We start from the raw sequence: 23,922 nt of genomic DNA, 5'->3' as shown, positions 1-23,922 counted from the left end.
GACAACAATCAACGTTATACCACGCGAGAGATAGCTGACATACTCAAAATATCCAAATCAAGCGTTGAAAATCATTTGCACCAGCTTGGTTATGTTCATTGCTTTGATGTTTGAGTTCCACATAAGTTAAGGGAAAAAAAATGTTTTGACCGTATTTCCGCATGCGATTCTCTACTGAAACGTAATGAAAACGTTCCTATTTTAAAACAAATTGTGATGGGCAATGAAAAGTGGATACTGTACAATAATGTGGAACAGAAGAGATTGTGGGGCAAACGAAATGAACCACCACCAACCACACCAAAGGCCGGTCTTCATCCAGAGAAGGTGATGTTGTGTATATGGTGGGATTGGAAGGGAGTCCTCTATTATGAGCTCCTTCCGGGAAACCAGATGATTAATTCCAACAAGTACTTCTCCCAATTAGACCAACTGAAGGCAGCTGTCAAGAAAAAGCATCCAGAATTAGTCAACAGAAAACGTAATCTTCCGTCAGGATAACCCAAGACCGCATGTTTCTTTGATGACCAGGCAAAACCTGTTACAGCTTGGCTGGGAAGTTCTGATTCATCCACCGTATTCACTAGACATTGCTCCTTTGGATTTCCATTTATTTCGGTCTTTACAAAATTCTCTTAGTGGAAAAAATTTCAATTCCCTGGAAGACTGTGAAAGGCACCTGGAACAGTTCTTTGCTCAAAAAGATAAAAAGTTTTGGGAAGATGGAATTATGAAGTTGCCTGAAAAATGGCAGAAGGTAGTGGAACAAAAGGGTGAATACGTTGTTCAATAAAGTTCTCGGTGAAAATAAAAAATGTGTCTTTTATTTTTACTTAAAAGAACTGAAGGCACTTTTTGGCCCACCCAATAATTTAAATTTTCATGAGATAATTACATTTATTATTTTTGAAGAGTTACCCTTTGGTTTGGACCCTTTGATTTTTCTCATGTTTGTTCTAATCTTAGGAATCAGATGCACAAGGACATCCAGTGGCCGCCAGGTTCTCGCACATTCTGCAGAAGGACGCCTTCCTGGTGTTTCGCTCCCTTTGCAAGCTGTCCATGAAACCCCTGGGCGAAGGTCCCCCAGATCCAAAGTGAGCAGACAGCAGGTCTTGGCCGTCTATAACCCAAATGACCCAGAAGGATCTTGGGGGCTCCAAGAAACCCCAGGGCCTCGTCCCCTGGTTGGTGTAAATTCAGGAATTTACGGGATGGTTTTACAACTTTTTCAGGCTCATGCAGGTCCCCTAGTCCTTTCATCATGAATTGTCTCTGTGTTCCCACCAACCATGATTATTGTGCCCAATTTTCCTTTCCTTGGTTTACGTGCTAAAAATAATCATTATATTGAACATTCATCTTCTTTTTACTGACTAATGAATTAATCTCCTGATCTGGGGGTCCACCATCAGGATGCATACAAACCTCAATTTCTTACCCTGATTGGAAACTTCTTCGTGGATACAGATTTAAGCCCCAGATTCAACTCAGAGAAGCCAAACCTTTAGAGTCAAGGATGTACCACAAGGATGGTAGTGCTGTGGAGTGTCAAAGCAGAAGTTCTGGAGCCACAGGGAGCTGTGTTCAGCCCTGGCTTACTTGAGTCCACCTTCATGGCCGTATGAGCTACTAAACCTCATCTGAAAAATGGGAATACGGAAAATCACCTCACACGATCAATGATGTGAAATGATAGAATGACATCCCAAGCATAGGGCCTAGTACTTGATGAGAGTTTTATAGTTCTATTATTATTATCATTATTAGTCATTAATAATAATCCTCACTCTTCTGTTAAGAATATGGTGACTGTTAGGGAAAAGACTCATGAAAGTTTCCCATTCTTTCCATCCCTTGTGGGCCGGGATGGGGAGCATGAGGCAGATGGATGAAGAGCACTGTTCTCCTTGTCTCTAAAGGTAGAGCGGGACAGACGTTTTCGTCTCACGTGCTGGATGTGAAGTAATTGGTTCTATTAGATTAGTTGCAGAACCAGCTTTCCAGAGTCAGTGTGCACTTATTTTGCTCCTGCTCGGTTCTGTGCTTTGTGACAGAGTTGGCAGCTCTCGTTCTCCCAGGGCCTACAGGTTCTGTGAGAACTCACCTCATGCCATCTGCCCTCATTCTCTTGACATTTAGGTGCTGTTGCCAATTCTCAACTCCCTGGCTTCTCAGAAAATCCTGCTCCACTGGTAGAGGAGTGAGACCTTCTCAAGAAACATGCTTTCTAAAATTTCACCTTTCAGCTCTGTCCTTGTTTTCCACTTCCTTCGCCAGATCCCACGAGCTGCGCTCCAAGGTGGTTTCCTTGCAGCTCCTCCTCTCCGTGTTGCAGAACGCTGGCCCGGTCTTCAGGACTCACGAGATGTTCATCAATGCAATCAAGCAGTATCTCTGCGTGGCATTGTCCAAAAACGGCGTCTCCTCAGTGCCTGATGTCTTTGAGCTCTCTCTTGCCATTTTTCTTACTCTTCTTTCAAACTTTAAAATGCACTTGAAGATGCAGATAGAGGTAAGGACTCCAAATTGACTTTTCTTTTTTTTTAAGTTTGATGACACTTTTGCATAATGCGTTAACTGCTGGCCTCATAGTCACCAGGAACTAGAGTTACACAGTCTACTTGCTAGTACCCCAAAGAAGAATTTTTTGAGCAAGAGAACACCTTTTCATAAAAAGTTACTGCCCCAAAATCTTGTATACCTTTCATTTTAACCGAAGGTTTAAATCATATGGTCTGTGTGTTGGGCTCAGTCCCCAAACATGTGCCTATAAGTTGTTTGGGATAACTTAAATTAGTTTCCAAATTGAGAAATCAGATTCTCCATGAACATCCAGTTTTGTGATTTCTCTCAAAAAACCACAACCCCGGTCCTGCATTTCCACGTAGCAGCTCTTGGTGGTTTCTCAGGAGCAGCTGCTCTCTCTGATGGGGCCGTGTTCTCGGTTCACTGTGGTCCTACCCTATTAGCTCTTCCCACCCAGGGTTCCGGTGCTGGTCAGCAGTGTGTGTGCCTCACCTCTTCTCCTGCCCGGGCTGCTTCACTCATAGGCTCTGCCTGTTCTTCAAAGGCTTTGGGGGTTTTGAGCCCTAATTTAAATTATTAATTGGTATCCTCCTTTTTCTTCTTCTTGTCGTATAGGTCTTTTTCAAAGAGATTTTCCTGAACATTTTAGAAACATCAACAAGTTCTTTTGAGCACAGGTGGATGGTCATTCAGACCCTGACAAGGATCTGTGCAGGTATTTTCACCCTGAGGGTGCTCATCTATTTGACTTGCCCAGAAATACTTCTGATGCTTTCATTCTCCAAAGTCCAGATTAAGACCTTTAACAACTCCTTTTAGAGTTTTAATGAAGTGCTGAGGAAATCATTACCTTAAAGGCTACTGCTAGCCCAATGGCCAACTCAGACTGGTTTGCCCAGGACTTTCTGATTCTAGCATGGAAAGTCCCACGTCCTGGGAAACCCCGTAATCCTGGAAAACCAGGACACTTGTCACCCTACCTACAAGCTGAACGTGGTTTGTAAGTCACAGGGTCCTGGGTCTTGGTGCTGCCAACCCTTGATTGGATGCTAAGGTAAATGTGGATTTCCCTTACACTGTACAATTGTGTAGCTATAAACCGAGCATCTGTTTGTTATCTGGGTAACTGCATAAAAGTTACACAACTTTAAGAATTGGATCGGGCAGTTCTCCCTTTTTTTGATGAGAAAAGTGAGCTGTAGAGAGGTGGAAGCAGCTGCCTAAGATTTCAGTTAGTACCAGGGCAGGCCTAGAAAGAGGGCCTTCCATGCTCCTGGTCCTTCCAGCATGCATTTCCAGAGTGAGGTGTGTCCAGCCTGAGTTAGTAATTCACTGGGAAAAGTTTTTGACCGAGGAATCTCATTTAATAAGATAACGTAACTGCTGTCTGTGTTCAGTCAGAATTTCTAATATCCATGTGTTATTTTCCAAGATGCCCAGTGTGTTGTAGATATTTATGTCAACTACGACTGTGATTTAAATGCTGCTAACATTTTTGAGCGCCTCGTAAACGATTTATCCAAAATCGCTCAGGGAAGAAGTGGACACGAGCTGGGAATGACACCTCTGCAGGTACAAACACTGAGAGCACTCGTTTATAATTTAAAGTTCATTCATTTCAGTAAACATTTTTCGAGAGTCACCGTGTGCCAGGCACTGTCCTTGGTGCTGGGGATACAGCAGTGAAAAAAACACAAACATGCACATCCATGTGCACGATTGCTGTGGTCCCAGCACTTGAAAGCAAACAATGAAGAAGTAAGCCGCAGAGGAAAATAAAGCAGGGACGATAGAGAAGGGATGTTGGAGGTGAGGGTGGTGCCATTTCTAATGGGGCATCAGGGTGGCCTTCCTGAGAAGGTGACACTTGAGCTGAGACCTGTAGAAGCGAGTTCACTCTGTCACCTTTCCATAGATCACGTGAAAACAGGATCCCAGACTCCAGTAAAGGCAAAGGAGATTGCTTCTTATTAGATTCCCTCATTATTAGAGTGCCTACGAAGAGAATAGTATTCTTAACCTGAGGTCTCTGAAGAAACTGGTCAGAAGGTCTGTGAGCCACCTGGAATTATATATAGAATTTTGGTGTATGGGCATTTTTCCTAAATGAAGGTCCATAGTTGTCATTAAATTCACAGAGAGAGATCTGTACTATTTTAGATGCTGTTTTGAGTCTAAAATAATTTGCTTTTTTTTTTTTTGGCTGTGTGTCTTGTGGGATGTTCCCCCGGCCAGGAATTAAACCTGGGCCCTGGCAGTGAAAGCCCAGAGTCCTAACCACTAGACCACCAGGGAACTGCAACATTTTTTAAGACATTTACAACTTGCATTCAACTTTTAAGAAATGCTCCTTAGAAGAAAAGAAAAACAGTATTTTTATTTACTTGCAGAATAAGCCTTAAAATGGAATGCTTTTGTGGGTGTTTAGGGGATAATGGTATGTCCACAATCATTCATCTGCTGGAAAAGATTCTTTTCTCTTTTTTCAGGGTCACTAGTTAAGACCGTCTTATTTATTTATTTTTTTAAATGCTATTTTTAAGTGTTTTGTTTAATTTAAACAAGCAATGAATGAGGACTTTCTTTTAAAAAATCCAGATAATACTCTGTTTTGGGAATGCACACATCCCATATTTTTGCTGCTGGGGAGTTTGTAATGAACACCTTTAAAGATGTTCATGCTTTTGCAGTGAGCCGTCAATATTTATGTCACCTGTTAGCTTTTCCTTGGGTTAATAGCACCGAATGTCAGTGCTTATCTCGTGTCGTCTCAGGATTCCCGGAGCCCTCTAGATGTCGGCACTTAATTTATCTGCTGAGTCTCTGTGTCGTGTCACTTTCGTCCTTTAGGAGCTCAGTCTGAGGAAGAAAGGCCTGGAGTGCCTCGTGTCCATCCTCAAGTGCATGGTGGAGTGGAGCAAAGACCTGTATGTGAATCCCAACCACCAGGCCAGCCTCGGTGAGAGACCCCTGCTGCAAACAACCTCCCCATCCAGCCCTCACCCCCACCACGCACAATAGGCTGCTCACGTCATTGGGGGAAGCTATCCTGATATAGGTGTCTTAGAGTTAGCAAAACACTTTCATTTGCAAACTAGGTGAAGTATTTTAAATGTTCTGTTTTCTCATCCATCTGGAATTTGGGGGGGAATAGTGTGAGTTGTGCTCGAACTCCATTTTTCCAAAAGGGGAGCCAGTTATTCCAACGTTTTTTTAGTACTCTCTCCTTCCCTCACTGATTTGAAGCACCACTGATTTGGTTTATGATATACCAAATTCTCCTGTGTGTGTAAGTCTGTTTCTGAATATTCTGTTCTATTTATTTGCCTGTTCTTGCACCAATACCACGCCTTTCAAATGCCTAGAGTTCTTAGCAGTGAGTTTTGATACCTGCTAGGACAGGTCTTCCTGTTCATTGTTCCTTAAGTGTCTTGACTGGTTTTGTACTTTTATTCTTTCATGTGAATTTTAGCATTAGCTTATCAAGTTCCACAAACAAGTAAGTTGTTAAGTAAAGTAACTGAGTGATATCAAGGTGCTCATGACCCTTACAGTACAAACTTTATTGTTACAGGTCTGGGAAAGGGAACTGCAGAGGCAGACCTCACCTCAGCCGTGTCTCTGTCCCATCTGTTTATTTGGTTTCCTTCGCTTTTATGTCATCGCAGGTCAGGAGAGGTCCACGGATCAGGAAATGGGGGATGGGAAAGGCCTTGACATGGCGAGACGGAGCAGCGTGACATCCATGGAGTCCACGGTGTCCTCGGGTACTCAGACGGCCATCCAGGATGATCCGGAACAGTTTGAGGTCATCAAGCAACAAAAGGAGATGATTGAACACGGCATTGACCTGTGAGTGTGGCTATCACTCTAGCTGAATCTCTTGGGAACCTGGCACTGACTCCTCAAGACAAAATGCCTGTTTCCAGAGACCAGTGCTGGCACCTGTGCCCAGGCCCAATCAGGCTGGGCTGAGAGTGAGAGAGAAATTTAATAGCTTTGTGTGGTTGATGCCTGGTCTTTTTTCCCCCCCTAATTAAAAAAGTCAAACCAATTTAGAAAATACAGAAAAGCATAAAGCAAGGATGTTAAAATCAGTCATACAATTACTACCTAGAGGAAATCACCATTGGTAACACTTTTTTCTAACTGTGTATTGTGGAAAGTTTCAACATACAGAAAAATTAACTTTTGCCATATTAGTGTTATCTGTGTATTTTTTTCCTGAACCATTTGAAAGTACTTTGTAGCCATCATAATATTTCAGCTGTACATAGTTGAAAAATAAGGACATTCTCCCATGTAACCACATCATCATTATTACAATCACTGGTAAATCATAATGTTTCTTTTCAGTTTTTTATACCCAAAAGTACATATACACACAATCTCACATCCTGTCCAACTTTTGAATGATTAGTTTTGTAAACTCAATTTGTTTTAAAAGTTGATGTTATAATACTCATTTATTAATTAAAATGTTGATCTCCTCATTTCCACTCTCACCATCCCTGCATTCCCCCCCCCCCAGTCTGTTCTCCCACAGCAGCTAAAGGAATCTTTTAAAAACTTAAATCAGGTCTTGTCACTCCCTGCCTACAGTCATTGCAGGTTTCCCATTTCCTCCCCACAGCCCGATCCAGCCTCCAGCCTCCCTCACTGACCTCATCTCCGTTTAGTACTCCTGGGTCACAAGGGGCGTTTCAGTCCCTTGAACACCTCAAGCTTTTTGCACTATTGCACCTTCTGCTTAGAATATTCTTGGATCTTTTTCATTCTTCGGGCTTGGCAAAGCATCTCTTCCTGAAAGAGGCCCCCTGTAACCACACTCTCTGAACAGTCCTGAGGTAGTCTCTGTCCCTGCGCCATAGTCATAGCCTGTCCTCACAGTCCTTGCCACAGTTTGTGCTTATACATGAAGATCATTCCCCAATGCATGGCCTGGTAAATAACAAGTTGAATTTATACGTCAGTTAAGTATGCCTGCCTTTAACAGAAAATCCAGAAGTAACAGTGCTTAAGCACCATTAAAGAAAATCCCAAAGGGGACAGGCTAGGACAGTTGCAGTGGCTCTTATGGACGTCAGAGACCCAGGCTCCTTTTATCTTTCTGCTTCACCATCTTGAATACAGTTTTCATCTTCAGTGTTGCCTCGTGGTTTAAGAGGACTGCTGGAGCTCCAGTCATCACACATATATTCTGGGGAAGAAGGGGAAGGAGCAAAAAATGTGCACCTCCCTGCCAAGTCAGGTTTGTTTAAGGATCCTTCCTAGAAGTATCCACACCACTTCTGCTCACCTCTCACTGGCCAGAACTTTATCACACGGCGAGGCAGGGGAATGTAGTTCTTATCCCAGATAGTTGTGTGCCCAGCTAAACATCTAGGTTTTATTAGTGTTGGAGAAGAGGAGAATGGATATTGGGTGACAACCAGCAGATTCTGTTAAAGCTAGGTCAAAAATTAAAAGTGGAATTGAGAAAAACTACCAGGACACACACAGTTCGTGGTGTTACTGTAATTTGCCTCAAATGCTAGCTTTTTTCTATCCTCCAGAGTTTGAAATAAGCAACCTGTGTCCCATCTCTTGAAAAAGGTTCAACAAGAAACCCAAGAGAGGGATCCAGTATCTCCAGGAGCAGGGCATGCTGGGAACGTCAGTTGAAGACATTGCCCAATTCCTGCACCAGGAGGAGCGCCTCGATTCTGTAAGATTGGGGGCTGGGTACGTGCATGTGGGTTCTTTCGGGTGATTCTGAGACCTTTCTGGCTTTAGCCTAGAGACTGGCCGACCGTGAGTGCAGTGCTACTGTCCACACCCCTGCTTACAGCAGGGTTGACCAGTGTTGCAAAAAGTTCTATTTATCCCTTTGGCCAGTGTTGCAAAAAGTTCTTTAAAGGGAATAAACCAGCCTCCTGACAGGTGGTTGTGTATCTGGTGGGACAGTGTCAGAGCTAAAAGTGTCACTTGGCTGCTAGAAATTGTTCTGGGTGCTCGTTGGCAGCTCACCTCCCTCCTGAGTGTGCACCATCATTCCTCCACTTTTCAGTCTCCTGTGCCTCCCCCTCTTCCTTCGTGGCGGGACGAAGGAACCTGGAATGGTTGGGTGGGTGGGCAGGCTCAGGGAGTTGCCTAACTTTTCTAGCAGTTCAGCCCATTCTGGATGTTCAGAGCCAGGGCATTCGGGCCTCACCCCCACCCCCACCTTTGACTGAAGTGTCTTTCACTGGGTGTTCATAATTGACAATTTGTAGGTATGAGTGAGTGTGTATGTTTCAGACCCAAGTAGGTGATTTTCTGGGAGAAAGCATGAAGTTCAACAAGGAGGTGATGTATGCCTATGTGGACCAACTTGACTTCTGTGAAAAGGAGTTTGTCTCAGCCCTGCGGACGTTTCTAGAAGGTTTCCGCCTACCTGGGGAAGCTCAGAAGATTGATCGGTTAATGGAGAAGTTTGCTGCAAGATACATAGAGTGCAACCAGGGGTGAGCACCATGTTTAAGTCCCTTCTGCGCCCTCTTTTTGCCTTCCTCAGAGCACCAGTCTTAGCGTGGTTGGGGTTTAATCTGCGCCAAGCTATTAAAGTTTCTGTTCACTGTGTCTCACGTTAGGACCTCACCTCGACCGTTCATGTCCCCTCTACAGGAGGTTGAGGACCAGAGAGGCTAAGTAACTTGCCCAAGACTACACAGCTAGAGCCCACGCTCTTAATTATGACAAAAGAGCAGTTCTGTGGGTTGAGAAGAGGCACTCAGGCATCTCTTTCCTAATCAGGGACAGCTCCCTGACTTAATATATGGGGTACATCTCAAGAATTTTAGTTTTTCTTTGATTACATACTGATGAGCAGGTTACTGAAATGGCTCCGTAACTAATAAAACCCCACCTAAGTACATGATTTCATCTTGGGGCCTTTTTTCTTAACTATTACTTTTTTTTTAATTTTTAAAAAATTTTTAAATTCTTTTATTTTTAAAATAGTTTATTTTCCCTACAGTTCAGTTTTTTAAATTATTACTTTATTTAATTTATTTTTGACTGCATTGGGTCTTTGTTGCTGCGCGCAGGCTTTCTCTAGTTGCGGCGAGCGGGGGCTACTCTTCGTTGTGGTGCGCGGGCTTCTCACTGCGGAGGCTTCTCTAGTTGCGGAGCACGCACTCTAGGCGCGTGGGCTTCATTAGTTGTGGCATGTGGACTCACTAGTTGTGGCTCACAGGCTCTAGAGCACAGGCTCAGTAGTTGTGGTGCACAGGCTTATTTGCTCCGTGGCATGTGGGATCTTTCCCAGACCAGGGCTTGAACCTGTGTCCCCTGCATTGGCAGCCGGATTCTTAACCACTGCACCACCAGGGAAGTCCCTTGGGACCTTTTTTGATTAGGTAGTTCATTTTTGCGTAGGAAATGGAAATTGAAAGGAGAGCTAACCTTTATTAAACACCTCCTGTGTGCCAGCCGTGCCGTGAGTTTTACATGCATTTCATCTTAATTAACGGTAAGCCTGGGAGGTAGTATCCCTGTTTTATAGGTAAGGAAACAGGCTCTGAGATAGCAACCTGTCCAAAAATTAATCAGCTAGAAAGTAGCAGAGATTGAATATGAATTTGTCTGACTCAAGAAAGCTCATGCTCTTTCCTCTGAACATGAAGTTAAGAATGTCTGAATATACTGTGAACATGAAGTGGAAAATTTTCAGTGGAAACATTTTGAGAACAGTTTTGCCTCTTAAGTCAGCTTGGTTTTCATGTTAATTGGTCCCAATCCTCCAGGCTGTCCCCATGAGATGACCTGGTCAGAAAAGGCAGCCTCTGGTCGTTTTAACCAAATAGGTATTAGAATTTTCTGTGAAGACACAATTAGGTGTTATTTACTTTAAACATATCTCTTATGTGGACCTAGAGACCTTGGTCTGTGTCCCCTAGTCGGTAAATATGTGACCCAATTAAATGTCACGTTAGAATGTAGACCTTTTACTGTGTTCTTCAGAACTTCTCCTTCTCCTGTTGGGGGCAGTTTGGATAGACAAGTTTTTCTTTAGCCTCACATATTACAAGGCTGTGCATCCCCAAGTATTTGTCTTTCTTCTCTTGCCTAAGGCGAAAAAAGTCAGACTTCACCAGCATATTGTTTATTAAAGCAACATAAATATTTTTCTTCGTATTTCTGCTGTTAAATATTATAGTGCATAATGTAAGCCTTTTTTTTTTTTTTTTTTTTTTTTTGCGGTACGCGGGCCTCTCACTGTTGCGGCCTCTCCCGTTGCAGAGCACAGTCTCCGGATGCGCAGGCTCAGCGGCCATGGCTCACGGGCCCAGCCGCTCCACAGCATGTGGGATCTTCCCAGACCAGGGCACGAACCCGTGTCCCCTGCATCGGCAGGCGGACTCTCAACCACTGTGCCACCAGGGAAGCCTGCATAATGTAAACTTTAAATGGCTAATAACTGGACAGGAGTTTTAGTCACCTTTCCACCCAGTGCCTAGCACACAGTAGGTATTCTCAGGAACAGGACCAACGTGAGGCAAGCGAAGCACTAAAGGTGCAGACTGTAAAGGGCCTCGCTCAGAGTCATGTGCTGTCGGGTTGGCACCTGGGAGTAGGGGGTGCCTCGCTTGCCTCACCCTCGTCACTGGCCCTGGAGGCTCCTTAAGGATCTTTATAAAAAATCGACTTGAAACTGCTCTATTCAAAGAAGTCTAAATCTGACACGTATTCTTAACTAGCTTTTTCTGCACTCTGGATCGTTAGTTATCATTCAGTGATGATGAAAGCATCCTGAAGAGCAGTGGGCCTGCTCAGAGAAGCACATCTCCTTGAGCACTGTACCCTTCCAGCCTCGTCTCCGTGTGTGTTCTCACATCTGGAATCGTTTTTTTTTTTCAGGCAGACTCTATTTGCTAGTGCTGACACTGCATATGTCCTAGCATATTCAATTATTATGCTAACTACAGACTTGCACAGCCCTCAGGTAAAATATTTTAATGATACATATACTATAGTGGCTAAATAAGGAGCTTTATTTGGGCCATTGGCTGTCTTCTAAATGGGTTCTTAATTTTTTTAAATTTCAGGTAAAAAATAAAATGACAAAAGAGCAGTATATTAAAATGAATCGGGGTATCAATGATAGTAAAGATCTGCCTGAAGAATATCTCTCAAGCATCTATGAAGAAATAGAAGGCAAGAAAATTGCGATGAAAGAAACAAAAGAACACACGATTGCAACCAAATCTACTAAGCAGAGTAAGGTCTAATGGCAAATTATTTCTATTAATTCCAATTTTCGAGCGTATCAGAATGCATGATTAAGTTCCCTGGTGATAGATTTAATTTGCATATCTAGCTATCTAAATAAGAAATATGATTAAATTAGTTATTATGATTATGTTGGCGCTTTCATAATGTCACTTATCTTCTTGCTAGATTTGTAATTAGTTACAAGAGGGAATTTAAAATAATCTGAGAGCTAAATCATTCCCCCAAAATGTTCCTTAAAACTCTGCTGTAATACCAGTGGTGATTGTGCCAACCTTGATTAGAATTCTCTGAGTTAACACCCCTGTGAAGCTACCAGTTTCTTTATTTGAGAGGCAGCAGTGTGTATGGTTTAGAGCAGGGGTCCCCAACCCCCGGGCCACAGACTGGTAGCAGTCCGCAGCCTGGTAGGAACTAGGCCGCACAGCAGGAGGTGAATGGCAGGCGAGCGAGTGAAGCTCCATCTGCATTTACAGCTGCTCCCCATCGCTCGCATTACCGCCTGAGCTCCACCTCCTGTCAGCATTGTGGTGAGTTGTATAATTATTTCATTATATATTACAATATAATAATAATAAAGTGCACAATAAATGTAATGTAATGCGCTTGAGTCATCCCGAAATCATCCCCTCCCCCTAGGTCCGTGGAAAAATTGTCTTCCACAAAACCCGTCCCTGGTGCCAAAAAGGTTGGGGACCGCTGGTTTAGAGCACGCGCTGTAGAGCCATGCTGCCTGGATTCAAGTCCCAGCTTTACTGCTTATTAGTTGTGTGACCCTGAGCAAGTCACTTAATGTCTTTGTGCCTCATTTCCCACCAGTAAAATGGCGATAATACTTGTAACAGACTCATGTAGTGGTCCTCATGAGTGTTTGTGAGTTAATTGTTGTAAATCTTTTGAAACAGAGCCTGGCGCATAGCAAGCGCTTAGTGAATGTTAGCTGCTATTATTCTCTTATTTCTTTGTAGGTGTTGCTAGTGAAAAGCAGCGACGGCTACTATACAATTTGGAGATGGAGCAAATGGCTAAAACAGCCAAAGCCCTGATGGAGGCTGTGAGCCACGCCAAAGCCCCGTTTACGAGTGCCACTCACCTGGACCACGTCCGGCCAATGTTCAAAGTGAGTATCCTAAAAAGTTAGGACACAGCTAAGCCTGATTCTAGAGCTGACCAGCCAGAAGCTCACCAGTGAGTTTATAATGGTGAAGAGATTGGGGAGAGGAAAAGGCCAAGCCTGGGTGTGTCTTTCTGGACAGCAACTAAAGCAAGTCCTTCCTAGAAGCCCTGTGATGATGCTAGGGATACGTCAGCATGGGCTGTGCCATCAGAACGTCTGGTTTAAACCCTGCTTTTGCCACTTTGTCGCTCTGTGACCATGGTGAGGTTATTCAGCCTCTGTCTGTTCATCGTCTGTGAAATGGAGACAAATGCAGAGTGCTACAGGGCTGCCGGGGGATTGAATGAATTAATAATTATTCAGGCATAAGAGACAGTTTTATTGTGACATCTCATCTCAGTGGCCTCAGGGTTAGTTTATCAGATGAAATTACATAGAAGTAAAAGACAATATCCTAAGGTCTCTTTTTTAAATGCCTAGAAAAGGTACACTTTCTAAATACATAGCACTCATGTTTTTCTCTAAGATGTTTTTATAGTAACTGTTAATATCCTGTTAGTTGATCAATTCTAGATTTTTGTGAGCTTTTATTTTCAGGGAATTCACAAGAAACTTGGAGGAAAAGTAAAGTCTAAATAATTTGAATTAGGAACCTTTCAATAAACAAAGTTTATAGAACACAAGTTGCTTATAGATTTCACCTTGCATGCCGGCCTCTGATTAGTGATGGATGCCTGCTGCGCTGTGTAAAGGATTCTCGAGCCCTGATTAGACTCAGCAGGGAGTGGGATCTCTGATTGATCAGTGATGTCTGCCATGAGCACAGATAGATATGGTGGGGGCACACTAGCCGCATGTTTGCCATCCTTCCTTTAGAATTGTACGTTTAGTAAATGGCATATCTGTAGTGACAGCTTTGACCACAGTTTAGGAAGAATTATTTTACTTTGTGAATGAATCAAAGTAGCAGTGAACTTGGCATCCTGGCTGTGTCATAACTAACAGTGTGGCCTCTAAGTGCTCTTCCACACTGAGATTCTAGACGTTATTGAAACCTTCCTTCCTTGGTAGCTGGTGTGGACGCCACTGTTGGCAGCCTACAGCATCGGACTGCAGAACTGTGACGACACTGAAGTGGCCTCTCTGTGTTTGGAAGGCATCCGATGTGCGATCCGGATTGCCTGCATCTTTGGAATGCAGGTGGGTATAAACACAGCTCCAGAGATACTGGTGGGCCATTTTCTTTCAGATTTGTAAAAATGTAGAAACTATCAGACATTTCCAATTAGCCAAAAACATCTCAGCAAACTCCATACTCATGCCCACCAAGAGGAAGCCCACAGATTTGTGCTGGCAACAGCCTCATTAGGGGAAAAAATTGGAGATTTGGATTAAAACCTTTGAAGATAGGTGGGGTCCAAGCTACTTAATTGGATTTGACAAAACAGCCTTCCTATCCATCTGGCTAACTGCCTGCCCTGGTGCTTAAAATATTGTTTTTCCTTTTAAAATCAGCTTATTATTTTAATTTCCCTTATTTCCAGGTCTTCTCTGGGGGAAATAAATCGTTCAATGCACAATGAATATGTCTGTAAATCTTTTGAATCTTGAAAAACTCAAATAAGCAAAATACAGTCCTCAGAATGTTAGGAAATCAGGAAGTTGTCAGTCCCATGTATCATTTGCTAAATCACTAAGAATTGGCACCCATTTATGTTGAAAAACTCAGTCTTCTGTTCCCATTTATCTTACAGTTAGACATTTTCTTTTGTACCAAGACCCCGGGCTTTGGGTTTCAAACCTCAGCTCTGCTGCTTCTCTAGCATTGGTCTAGCTAACTTCTCCCTAAGACACCCTTTATTTCCTCATTTGTAAACTTGAGAAAATAGACCTACCTTGCAGGATTGTTGGAGAAATTAGCATTTATGTAACAATCTTAGCATTCAGCAGATTCCTCCCCTACTCCCTCCGAAGGGAATGGAACGTGAACATCAGTTTGAGGTCGGCTGCAAAGGAGAGACTAGTTCTCAAACATGAGATGGGCTGTTCAGGTAGCGGGAGGATAGCAGTGTGGAGTAACTGGTGTGTTAATGTATGTAAAGCCTGTCGACGTGTGTACAGAAGGCGGCAGAGGATCCAGTGCTCAGTCCCTTCAGTGTGAAAACGGTGTTGCTCAGGGCGGGATCTCAGCGTTCCCTCTCGGTTCCCTTACAGCTGGAACGCGATGCCTACGTTCAGGCTCTTGCGCGCTTCTCCCTGCTGACGGCCAGCTCCAGCATCACAGAGATGAAGCAGAAGAACATCGACACCATAAAGACGCTCATCACGGTGGCTCACACGGACGGCAACTACCTCGGGAATTCCTGGCACGAGGTGTGTGTTTCTTTGAAAGCCTGGGGTTGCCTTTTCTTAGTGAGGATGAATCCCAGCTGTCCTTTGATTCAGAGCCAGTCTCTCTTTGGTCGATTCCATTTTTCTTGAAGTCAAGCCTAACTTTAACTGGGTTTTGTCTCATTCCTCAAATACATCATGTATCAGAAAAGTCAGACTCCCTGGGGCGTGGTGGGTGAAATGCCTCAGATGCACCACCTCACAAGGTGCTCCTGTCCCCGGTGGCCGGTGTCCACGCGGAGAGCACTTCTGGTGTGGCAGCTTCCTTCCCACTTTTCCCAAGTCCTTAGGTACCTCCTGAGAGCTCTTACCACCAGGGAGTAGATTTAAGACAAAGCCAAGGAGCCCGATTTCTCCTAAGTCTATGAGAAAAGAGATGGTCAGCATCTACAGTGAGCCATTAGGGAAATTGCCAGTGGTTTCACGTTTTTATTTAACTAAACCATATTCTAAGAGTTTCACGTAAGGATATAATTATCCATGTGCACAAACAGGTGTTTGAAAGGTTGTTCATCGAAATTTTAGTCGTTCAAGGGAAAAATTAAGTTAGAAACAGCCTAGGTGTCCCAACAATGAGAGATTGCTCTTTTCTTAAAAAAGTGTGCTGCACCACTCCTTAGAATGCTGTGTGGCCATTTAAAATAATGTTGCTGAGGGACTTCCAACGGCGGCCCAGTGGTTAATACTGCGTCTTCCAATGCAGGGGGTGCAGGTTCAATCCCTGGTCAGGGAGCTAAGATCCCACATGCCTTGTGGCCAAAAATCCAGAACATAAAACAGAAGTAATATTGTAACAAATTCAATAAAGACTTTAAAAATGGTCCACATCAAAAAAAAAATCTTAAAAAATAAATAAAATCAAACGAAACAAAATAAAATAACGTTGCTGAAGGGAGAGACAGCCGGACATGACATGCTCCGTGATGGAAGCACACAATACCTCCTAAGAAATGTTTTTGCCCAAAACTTCAACCTGAGTCAATTCAAGCCTCCACTGTCAGTTTAAAGGAAATGTAGGGGACAGAGGAACACAATAAATGGTATCATGAGAATGCAGCATGCAAACTCTAGGATATGACAGAGCCTCAGAGCCAGTGGCCACGTTCTTCAACAAATACATTGCATGGAAAATAGTAGATGGTTGGGGGTGAGGCGGGGGCAGGCCTGTGGATTGAAAGAGACTTCAGAGAAAAAGGTAAAGATGTTATTAAGCACTGTCTAATACTGTGGGAAGGTGATCACAGTATATTAAATTGAGAAATCGTTATAAACGTCGTGAGGCTTCATCCTTCATGCCAGACGTACACAGAAAATGGATTTTAAAAGATAAACAGTAATGTTAACATCCTATCTGTGCGATAACATTATAGAGGCGATTTATTTTCTTTTTTTCCTGAAGTTTTCTAATTTCTCTACTGTCTGTACGTATTACTTTTTGTTTTAGAGAGAAAACTGTGAAAGAGTAGAGGTGAGGGCATGGAGAGTGGTGGGGACTGTGATGACCTAGAAAGAAAATTGCTGTCAGCCTCCTCTTGCCATGGGGATCATGCGGTGCAGGGGGAAGGCCTAGAGCCAGACGGCTGGCATCCAGTCTGGGTATCATCCTTTTCCTGCCTGTATGACATGGCAAGTTGCTTAGTCTTAGAGCCTCATCTTCCTCCTCTCTACAACCTTCATAGGGTTGTTCTGAGAAAAAAAGGGGGTTAACGTGGAAAAGGGCTTACAACTGCATTTGGCAAGTAGTAAGAACTCAGTAGATATTAGCTGTCATGGTCATCATCATCATGGCACATACCTCAGTCCCTTTTCACCGAATGTTTCCTTTCTCGGTCACCACTCTGGAATATTCCATATTAGAAAAGATGGGGGGGCGGGGCAGTGGTGGTGTTTTGAGTTGTGTGCTTTTTTAAGTAATAATTTCCTGTTTTCTGAGGAGTCATGATACCTAGTGAATCAATAAATAGCTGCTTTCTCTCCTAGAACTTTCTTTTTTCTTTAACCTGGGAGATATGGTGAAGGTGGGGTTTCTGCCAGTTGCCAAGTATATAGCAGCATCTGGAAATGTTAAAAATGAATCAACCACCTATTCGATATGCAGAAACCTTGAGAAATCAGGTTGGAATCAGTAAGTCCTCGGCCACAAGTGTTATTGACATACTTGAGATGCCAGCTTCTGGAAAAGGGAGGACACTAGCAGTTTACTAGTAATAATTTAACAGTATTATGCCATGTGGAACAGTCAGGGGTTGGCTCTCTCTGGCCGAATTAAGTACCTTTCTCAGTCAAGGGGAAGGCCGTTTATAAGTGAAAATACTCAGCAGTGCTCAGTGGTATAATGGAGTCCCATACTCTGGGATTGGATTGTAAGGTTACCATGAAAAGCAAAACTCAGCTTTAGTCAGAAGTCCCCATGGAAATTTCTTAGGAAGGGTTTACCTAGAGGTCTATGTGCCATCGTCCCTCAGTAAGTTTTAAGCAGCCGGTTTTTGCTCCAGTAGAAGTTGAAACAAATCTCTGTTTCTTCGGGTAAGCTCCAGGTGAGAGACGGCCCGTGCGCAGGGACGCGTTGTCAAGCACCTGCACCACCCCGTAGGGCTGGGAGACCATTCCAGGGCACATTCTCATCTATTTGATTAACCAAATAATAATCACCAACTATTTTAAGCGCTGGGGATTCAGCAGTGAACAAGACAGAGTTAATGCCTTGTTGGCTCTTAAGACAGAGAACAAACAAATATCTGGCATAATGCCAAAAAGTAGTAAGTGCTAAGGAAAAAAATATGCGTGGCCGGGGGAGGGTGTGTGATCTCAGGGCGGTCGAGGGAGGTCTGTCTGAGGAACACATGTCCGAGCTGGGAATCTAAGGGGTGAGCCATGGGGAGGAGTGTAAGGAACACGTTCAAGCATAAGGAACAGAGAGTGCAAAGGCTCTGGGGTAGGGCCAGACATGTCGAGGTAAAGGAGCAGCAGGGAGGCTGGGGAGGCTGGTGTGTTGTGTATCTGAGGGGTCGAGTGGAAGGGAGATGGGGGTTGGCTGAGTCAGACTAGATGGTGCACTTACTGAGTGGCATGGTGGATGGAATCCCCTGCTCCAATCAAATGCTTTTTCTTTCTTTATTGAGCACTTATTAAATTCGCATAACTAAACATCTGTGTTGCATAACTCTACTGTACCAGTTTTTCTTTTGCTTGTTTTCTCTTTCCCTATTTAATAGTTAAAAAAAGAAAAAAAGGGCTTCCCTGGTGGCACAGTGGTTGAGAGTCCGCCTGCCGATGCAGGGGACACGAGTTCGTGCCCCGGTCCGGGAAGATCCCACATGCCGCAGAGCGGCTAGGCCCGTGAGCCATGGCCGCTAGGCCTGCACATCCGGAGCCTGTGCTCCGCAATGGGAGAGGCCACATCAGTGACAGGCCGCATACCGCAAAAAAAAAAAAAAAAAAGGAAAGAAAAAGAATAGTGAAGTCTGTCTTCCAGACCCACACTCAGAGGGTTGCCTAGCTGGAACTAGGGAAGCCAGTCTGAGACCCTCAGATTTTATTCTCACCTGAAAAGCTGCTTGTTTCAGAGAACTCTCTAATGGTTAATTTAAAATGATAGTGCCCTTTACAGCCAATGAAATGGGAACTCATCTTTTCACACCTTCTTTTCATCAGATCTTGAAATGCATCAGCCAGCTGGAGCTCGCTCAGCTGATAGGAACCGGTGTCAAGACGCGCTACCTGTCTGGGTCCGGGCGTGAAAGAGAAGGGAGCCTGAAGGGCCACACGTTGTCGGGAGAAGAGTTCATGGGCCTTGGCCTCGGTAAGATACCAGGCCCCCCAGCCAGCCATCACGGACTCACCAGTTAACCGGCACGAAACCCTTCTTGTCTCATCAGGACTGTCCCGTAAATCGTCTCTTCCTTATGTGCCCGCTGACAGTATGTTTGTTGATGGAAGCGGAAGTGCTGCCTCAGCTCTCTAAATTGTGATTAAACTGTCGAGTAAATGCCTATTTTATCAACATCAGCAGGGTGCATTATGTTTCTTTCTATACATATAAGTATGTTGGAGGGAAAGCCATCTGGTATTTGAGGAGTGGGTGTGTGTATCTCTAGATTTTCAAAGGTAGATTTAACCTCTCTTCCATGTTCATCTTTTGTTAACTGATGTTCTTATCAAAGTAGAATTATTTCTGGTGATACAGTGAACTGAGAGACTCTCTTGTCCGTGATATAACAATAATAATAGTAAAAAGGGTAAACAAACGTGCCAGGCTACATTCTAAGCACTTAGTTTATATATTTTAATTCTTTTAAACCTTGTAACAACTCAGTGAAATTGGGGCTGTTATCCCCATTTTGTAAATGAGGAAAGTGAGGTACAGAGGGTGAAGTGACTTGAACAAGGTGACATTATGAGGAAGTGGCAGAGGTAGGTTTCAAACCCAGGCCATTTGATGTGGGGAGCAAGCTTTCTAGGTCCCACATACAGTAGTACAGTATAAAAGCACAGACTCTGAAAATGGGGGAGGGGTAATAGCACCTACTTCTTAGGGTGTATATGAGGGTGACTGGAGTGAAATCCTAGAGAGCTCTCCAGACCTTCTGCATGTGGAAACCATTACATGTTCTAGGAGCTCTAAGTTAGTACTGATCAATTTGAATTTGTTTTCATAAAAAGAGACATTTAATACTATAAAAATGTAAAAGACGCTTAAGAAAGGGAGATGAATGGTACAAGCCAGGGAGCCTCTAATAAGAATGTATTCTGAATGCCAAATGCCATAACCTGAGTTTAATTTTATTCTGTCGTCATTGGGGGGTTGGTTGTTTGTTTTGCCTGCAAACCATTCTCACTTATGTTTCTTGTCTGTGCATATTGGATATCACAGGATTCTTTGTTCTAAATACTTCACTGTTTTGGAAACACCGTTGATTTTGTGCATTGTGTTTCAGGTAATTTGGTGAGTGGTGGAGTGGACAAAAGACAGATGGCCAGCTTCCAGGAATCGGTCGGTGAGACCAGCTCACAGAGTGTGGTCGTAGCTGTAGACAGGTAATGATTTTCTTCTTCAGTGAAGCTGGACTACGCAGTGGCTTGGCATCTTCTGTATATTTACTGGGTATGAATGATCACTAATTTGTTTGACTGTTGTAAGTATTGTCAGATCTAGATTACTCAAACTAGGAGAGATTAAAAGTGGCACACATGATCCACAACTACTGATTACCTTCACATTCGTTTGGATTTTGATCTTGAGTTGTATCATAACCTTTTTTAAAATTATAACTGTGACCAAATTATGTCAAAAACAAGAGTTTTTCCTTGTGCTAGTGTTTTAAATCACCTTGTTTCCTTAGTGTAGAAATTACTTTTTAAAAACTTTCAAGAAGAGTTTAGGATTTAAAGCCTACCCATGAGTGAGAGTTGGCCAAGTTGACATTTCCATTTCTTTTTCCTCAAAACCTTCCCACTATTTCTGTTCACTTAAAACTTGACCTAAACATCCAGGAGAAATACAGGTATTCCCATTTGAAGATATTCATTATATATGAGGGCTTAAAATAGGAATTTTCTTAAAATCAACAAACCTCTGAAAATTACCATTGATTAATCATGTACATTAAACATAGATAATTCTGAAATGATAGCAATATAGAATTTATGACATAAGTTGTATTGCTCTCAGAACAATTTTCCTAGTATTTTAAACTCTTCATCAGCATATTTTGATCACCTTGCTCTTGTTGCTTTTCTGCTTCTCTCCAACAGGGATATTGTCTGTAATGTACTTTTGATGAGTTTTCCCTGCTTTTCCCCTTAGGTTTAGGCTAATACAACAAAATGTTTGTTGTGCCATTAACCGCACATTTCTTTCCTGCTTTTCTGCCTTAGCCAGATAGTGCGCAATAGTAACTTGCCTAGCACCTTTTTGTGTGCTGTTAAATTGTTTTAAGTTGAGATATAATTCGTACACCATAAGATTTACTCTTTTTAAAATGTACAATTCAGTGGTTTTTAGTATATTCAGAGTTGTGCAACCATTACCACTACCTAATTTCAGAGCATTTTCATCACCCCCATAACGAAGCCCTGCATTTATCACAGTCGCTCCCCATTTCCTCTCCCGCCGTTCCTGTAACCACTGATATACTTGATATACTTTCTGCTTGTGTAGGTTTGCCGATTCTGGACATTGTTGAATTGTCTATTTCTCCTGTTTAATTCTGTGTTTTTTGCCTCATGATTTTGGGGCTCTGTTGTTAGATGCATATATGTTTATAATAGTTAGGTTTTCTTGACAGATTAAACTTTTTATCATTATAAAATGTTCTTTGTCTTTACTACTGATTTTAGTCTTAAGTCTACATCGTCTGATATCAGTGCAGCTACTCTTGTTCTCTTTTGGTTATTGTTTGCATGCTGTGTCTTCTTTCATACTTTTACTTTCAACCTATTTGTGTCTTTGAATCTAAAGTGAGATTGGCAGGATGAATTAAAATAAACATGATCCAATTCTGTGCTGTCTAAAGATTCAGCCATTTTTCTTGAAGGAACATTTTTACAAGGCTTTGGTAGTTTCCAGAGTTCAGGTCTGAAAAAGTTGATTTTGTTAAATTTTTGCCAGTTGTTTTGGTTGCTCTTATGGAGGAGCAGCTTCTTAAAGGTCCTCAGTCTGCCATTCCCACTGCCGTGACATTCCATGCTATCATATCTTGACTCTCCCCCATCCTTTTGTTGTGTCACTTTCTCTTCCTATCAGTATAAGCATTTCAGCTCTCAGCTCAGCTCACTGACCAGTTCTGTTCCTCTGATGCCTCATTGTTTATGTTAGTGGAAGTGCCACACCTGAAATGTTTCCTTTCTGTCTTTCCTGGGTGTTTGAAATTGAAGCTGCAGCTTCCAAGTCTAATTTTTATTTTATTATGTCTGGAATTTTCTTCCTAGAATTTTTACTGGCTCTACCAGACTGGATGGAAATGCAATAGGTATGTATTTGACTCACCTGTGACAACTACAGAAGCCTCCTATCATAACTGTCTGACCATTACTAACGATGCCTCGCGTGTGTTGTCGGGTCTGGCCTGTAGTTGACTTTGTCCGCTGGCTGTGTGCCGTGTCCATGGATGAGCTGGCTTCCCCCCATCACCCCCGCATGTTCAGCTTGCAGAAGATTGTGGAGATATCTTACTACAACATGAATCGGATCCGACTACAGTGGTCCCGAATATGGCATGTGATTGGAGATCACTTCAATAAGGTAACTCTTCAAATTCAAAAACCCCACTCCATCAATGTCCAAATAAAAGGCAGGCAACTAACTTCAAAACAGAAATGACTGAGTGTGTAGGTGCGTATAATTCACATTCCCTGTGGAGTGGAGAACAGCTTGTAGCCTACCTACGTATTGATAGAGCTCGTGGAGAATGAATTAAAAATCCATTCGTATCTAAAATACTTTAATATCCCATATTTAGGAGGTAGGCTCACACCACAAAAATCATTATAGTCACTGGACAGACATTGGTGTTTGAAAGCATTGTGAAATCCTGAAGCACCTTCTGAATGACCAAAGATTAAGTTATGTTCTTTATATCAGTAGTTTCACTCTAAATGTCACTACTTCTTGTATTCTGGCTTCCTTTGCCACCACTCTTCTAAAACCTTTGTTGAGGAAACTAACATTTATTTAAATCAGAAACAAGCCAGAGACTTCTGTGTTCTAAAACTGAAAACTATGGCGAGAAAACCAGATTTTTCTCCGCTCGAGGTTTCGTTATATACACATAGGCACATGCACATGTAAATTGAACAAATCAGAATATATTTTATGTGTATATGAATGTCTGTATCTGTAATGTCATTTGCTTTTTAGGGGAAAACTAACAGCTTAACAACACTGTTTGCTACCAAAACACATTTCATGATTTCAAAAAAATTTTCTCAGGCCTGGAGATAAAGAATTGTAATAGAGATGCTTAAAAATAGTGTTAATAAAAGACAGTTTATCCAAAAGAGAATTGCCCTCTCTACATTGAATAGGAGGAAATCATAAGAAGAAGTAATCTGTCGTTGGGATATAGAACAAGCAGTAGAGCGCTGGTAAATGATTTGTAGCGTCTGCTGATTTCTGTGGTGTGAACACCACCCCATGATCGATGGAAAGTTAGCAGTGTGATGTCACTAAATGGGAACTGGGAAGAGTTGGGTACTGTTGGCTTTTCTGGGCAGCTGGGGAACCCCACTGAAATGAGGCATTGTCACATGTAGTCTTGCTTCTAACTTGGTCCATCAGCTAATCAGAGTTCTTTGTTTACTTTGCTTTCTTATCAGCTCTAAGTAAGGTACCTCTCAGCACACCATCTGTTTAACAAACTGCCCGAGTGCCTTGTACCAGGTAGTAGACAGATGGGCTCCCTGCCCTCCTGGAGCTCACTTGGATTTTATGATGAAATAACTGATGGTAAAGGGTCAGGCAGTGCAGTGTGTCAGGCCTCTCCGGAGGTGACCTTTCTGAACCCTCAGTGAGGAGGTGGCCATGAGAGCCTGCAGATGCCCCAGAGCAACTGTTTGTTGAGTTAGTGGTAACACTGTCGTCTAAAGTAATCAGTCAGCTCAGCAACCATCTTTCCCACTATTGTGGGTAAATA

General features: G+C 42.8%; 1 protein-coding gene across 2 annotated transcripts in view; it reads left to right on the top strand.

Moving 5' to 3' along the window:
* ARFGEF2 (ARF guanine nucleotide exchange factor 2) overlaps positions 1-23,922 on the top strand; it is a 99,352-nt gene that overhangs the window by 40,346 nt on the left and 35,084 nt on the right. Inside the window, exons 9-25 of one of the 2 annotated variants that reach the window (XM_079944288.1) lie at positions 967-1,097; positions 2,281-2,515; positions 3,145-3,244; positions 3,962-4,101; positions 5,380-5,488; positions 6,198-6,381; positions 8,125-8,236; positions 8,809-9,014; positions 11,410-11,494; positions 11,598-11,769; positions 12,750-12,901; positions 13,970-14,098; positions 15,113-15,271; positions 18,944-19,091; positions 20,227-20,326; positions 22,220-22,260; positions 22,363-22,532. In XM_079944288.1, coding sequence (XP_079800414.1) covers positions 967-1,097; positions 2,281-2,515; positions 3,145-3,244; positions 3,962-4,101; positions 5,380-5,488; positions 6,198-6,381; positions 8,125-8,236; positions 8,809-9,014; positions 11,410-11,494; positions 11,598-11,769; positions 12,750-12,901; positions 13,970-14,098; positions 15,113-15,271; positions 18,944-19,091; positions 20,227-20,326; positions 22,220-22,260; positions 22,363-22,532 — 2,373 coding nt within the window. The remainder of the gene's footprint in view (positions 1-966; positions 1,098-2,280; positions 2,516-3,144; positions 3,245-3,961; positions 4,102-5,379; positions 5,489-6,197; positions 6,382-8,124; positions 8,237-8,808; positions 9,015-11,409; positions 11,495-11,597; positions 11,770-12,749; positions 12,902-13,969; positions 14,099-15,112; positions 15,272-18,943; positions 19,092-20,226; positions 20,327-22,219; positions 22,261-22,362; positions 22,533-23,922) is intronic. The other variant, XM_079944289.1, reaches the window with a different exon arrangement.

Source organism: Stenella coeruleoalba, assembly GCF_951394435.1.
Source record: "Stenella coeruleoalba genome assembly, chromosome: 15".
Classification (NCBI taxonomy): Eukaryota; Metazoa; Chordata; class Mammalia; order Artiodactyla; family Delphinidae; genus Stenella; species Stenella coeruleoalba.
This window is presented reverse-complemented; position numbering and strand designations above follow the sequence as displayed.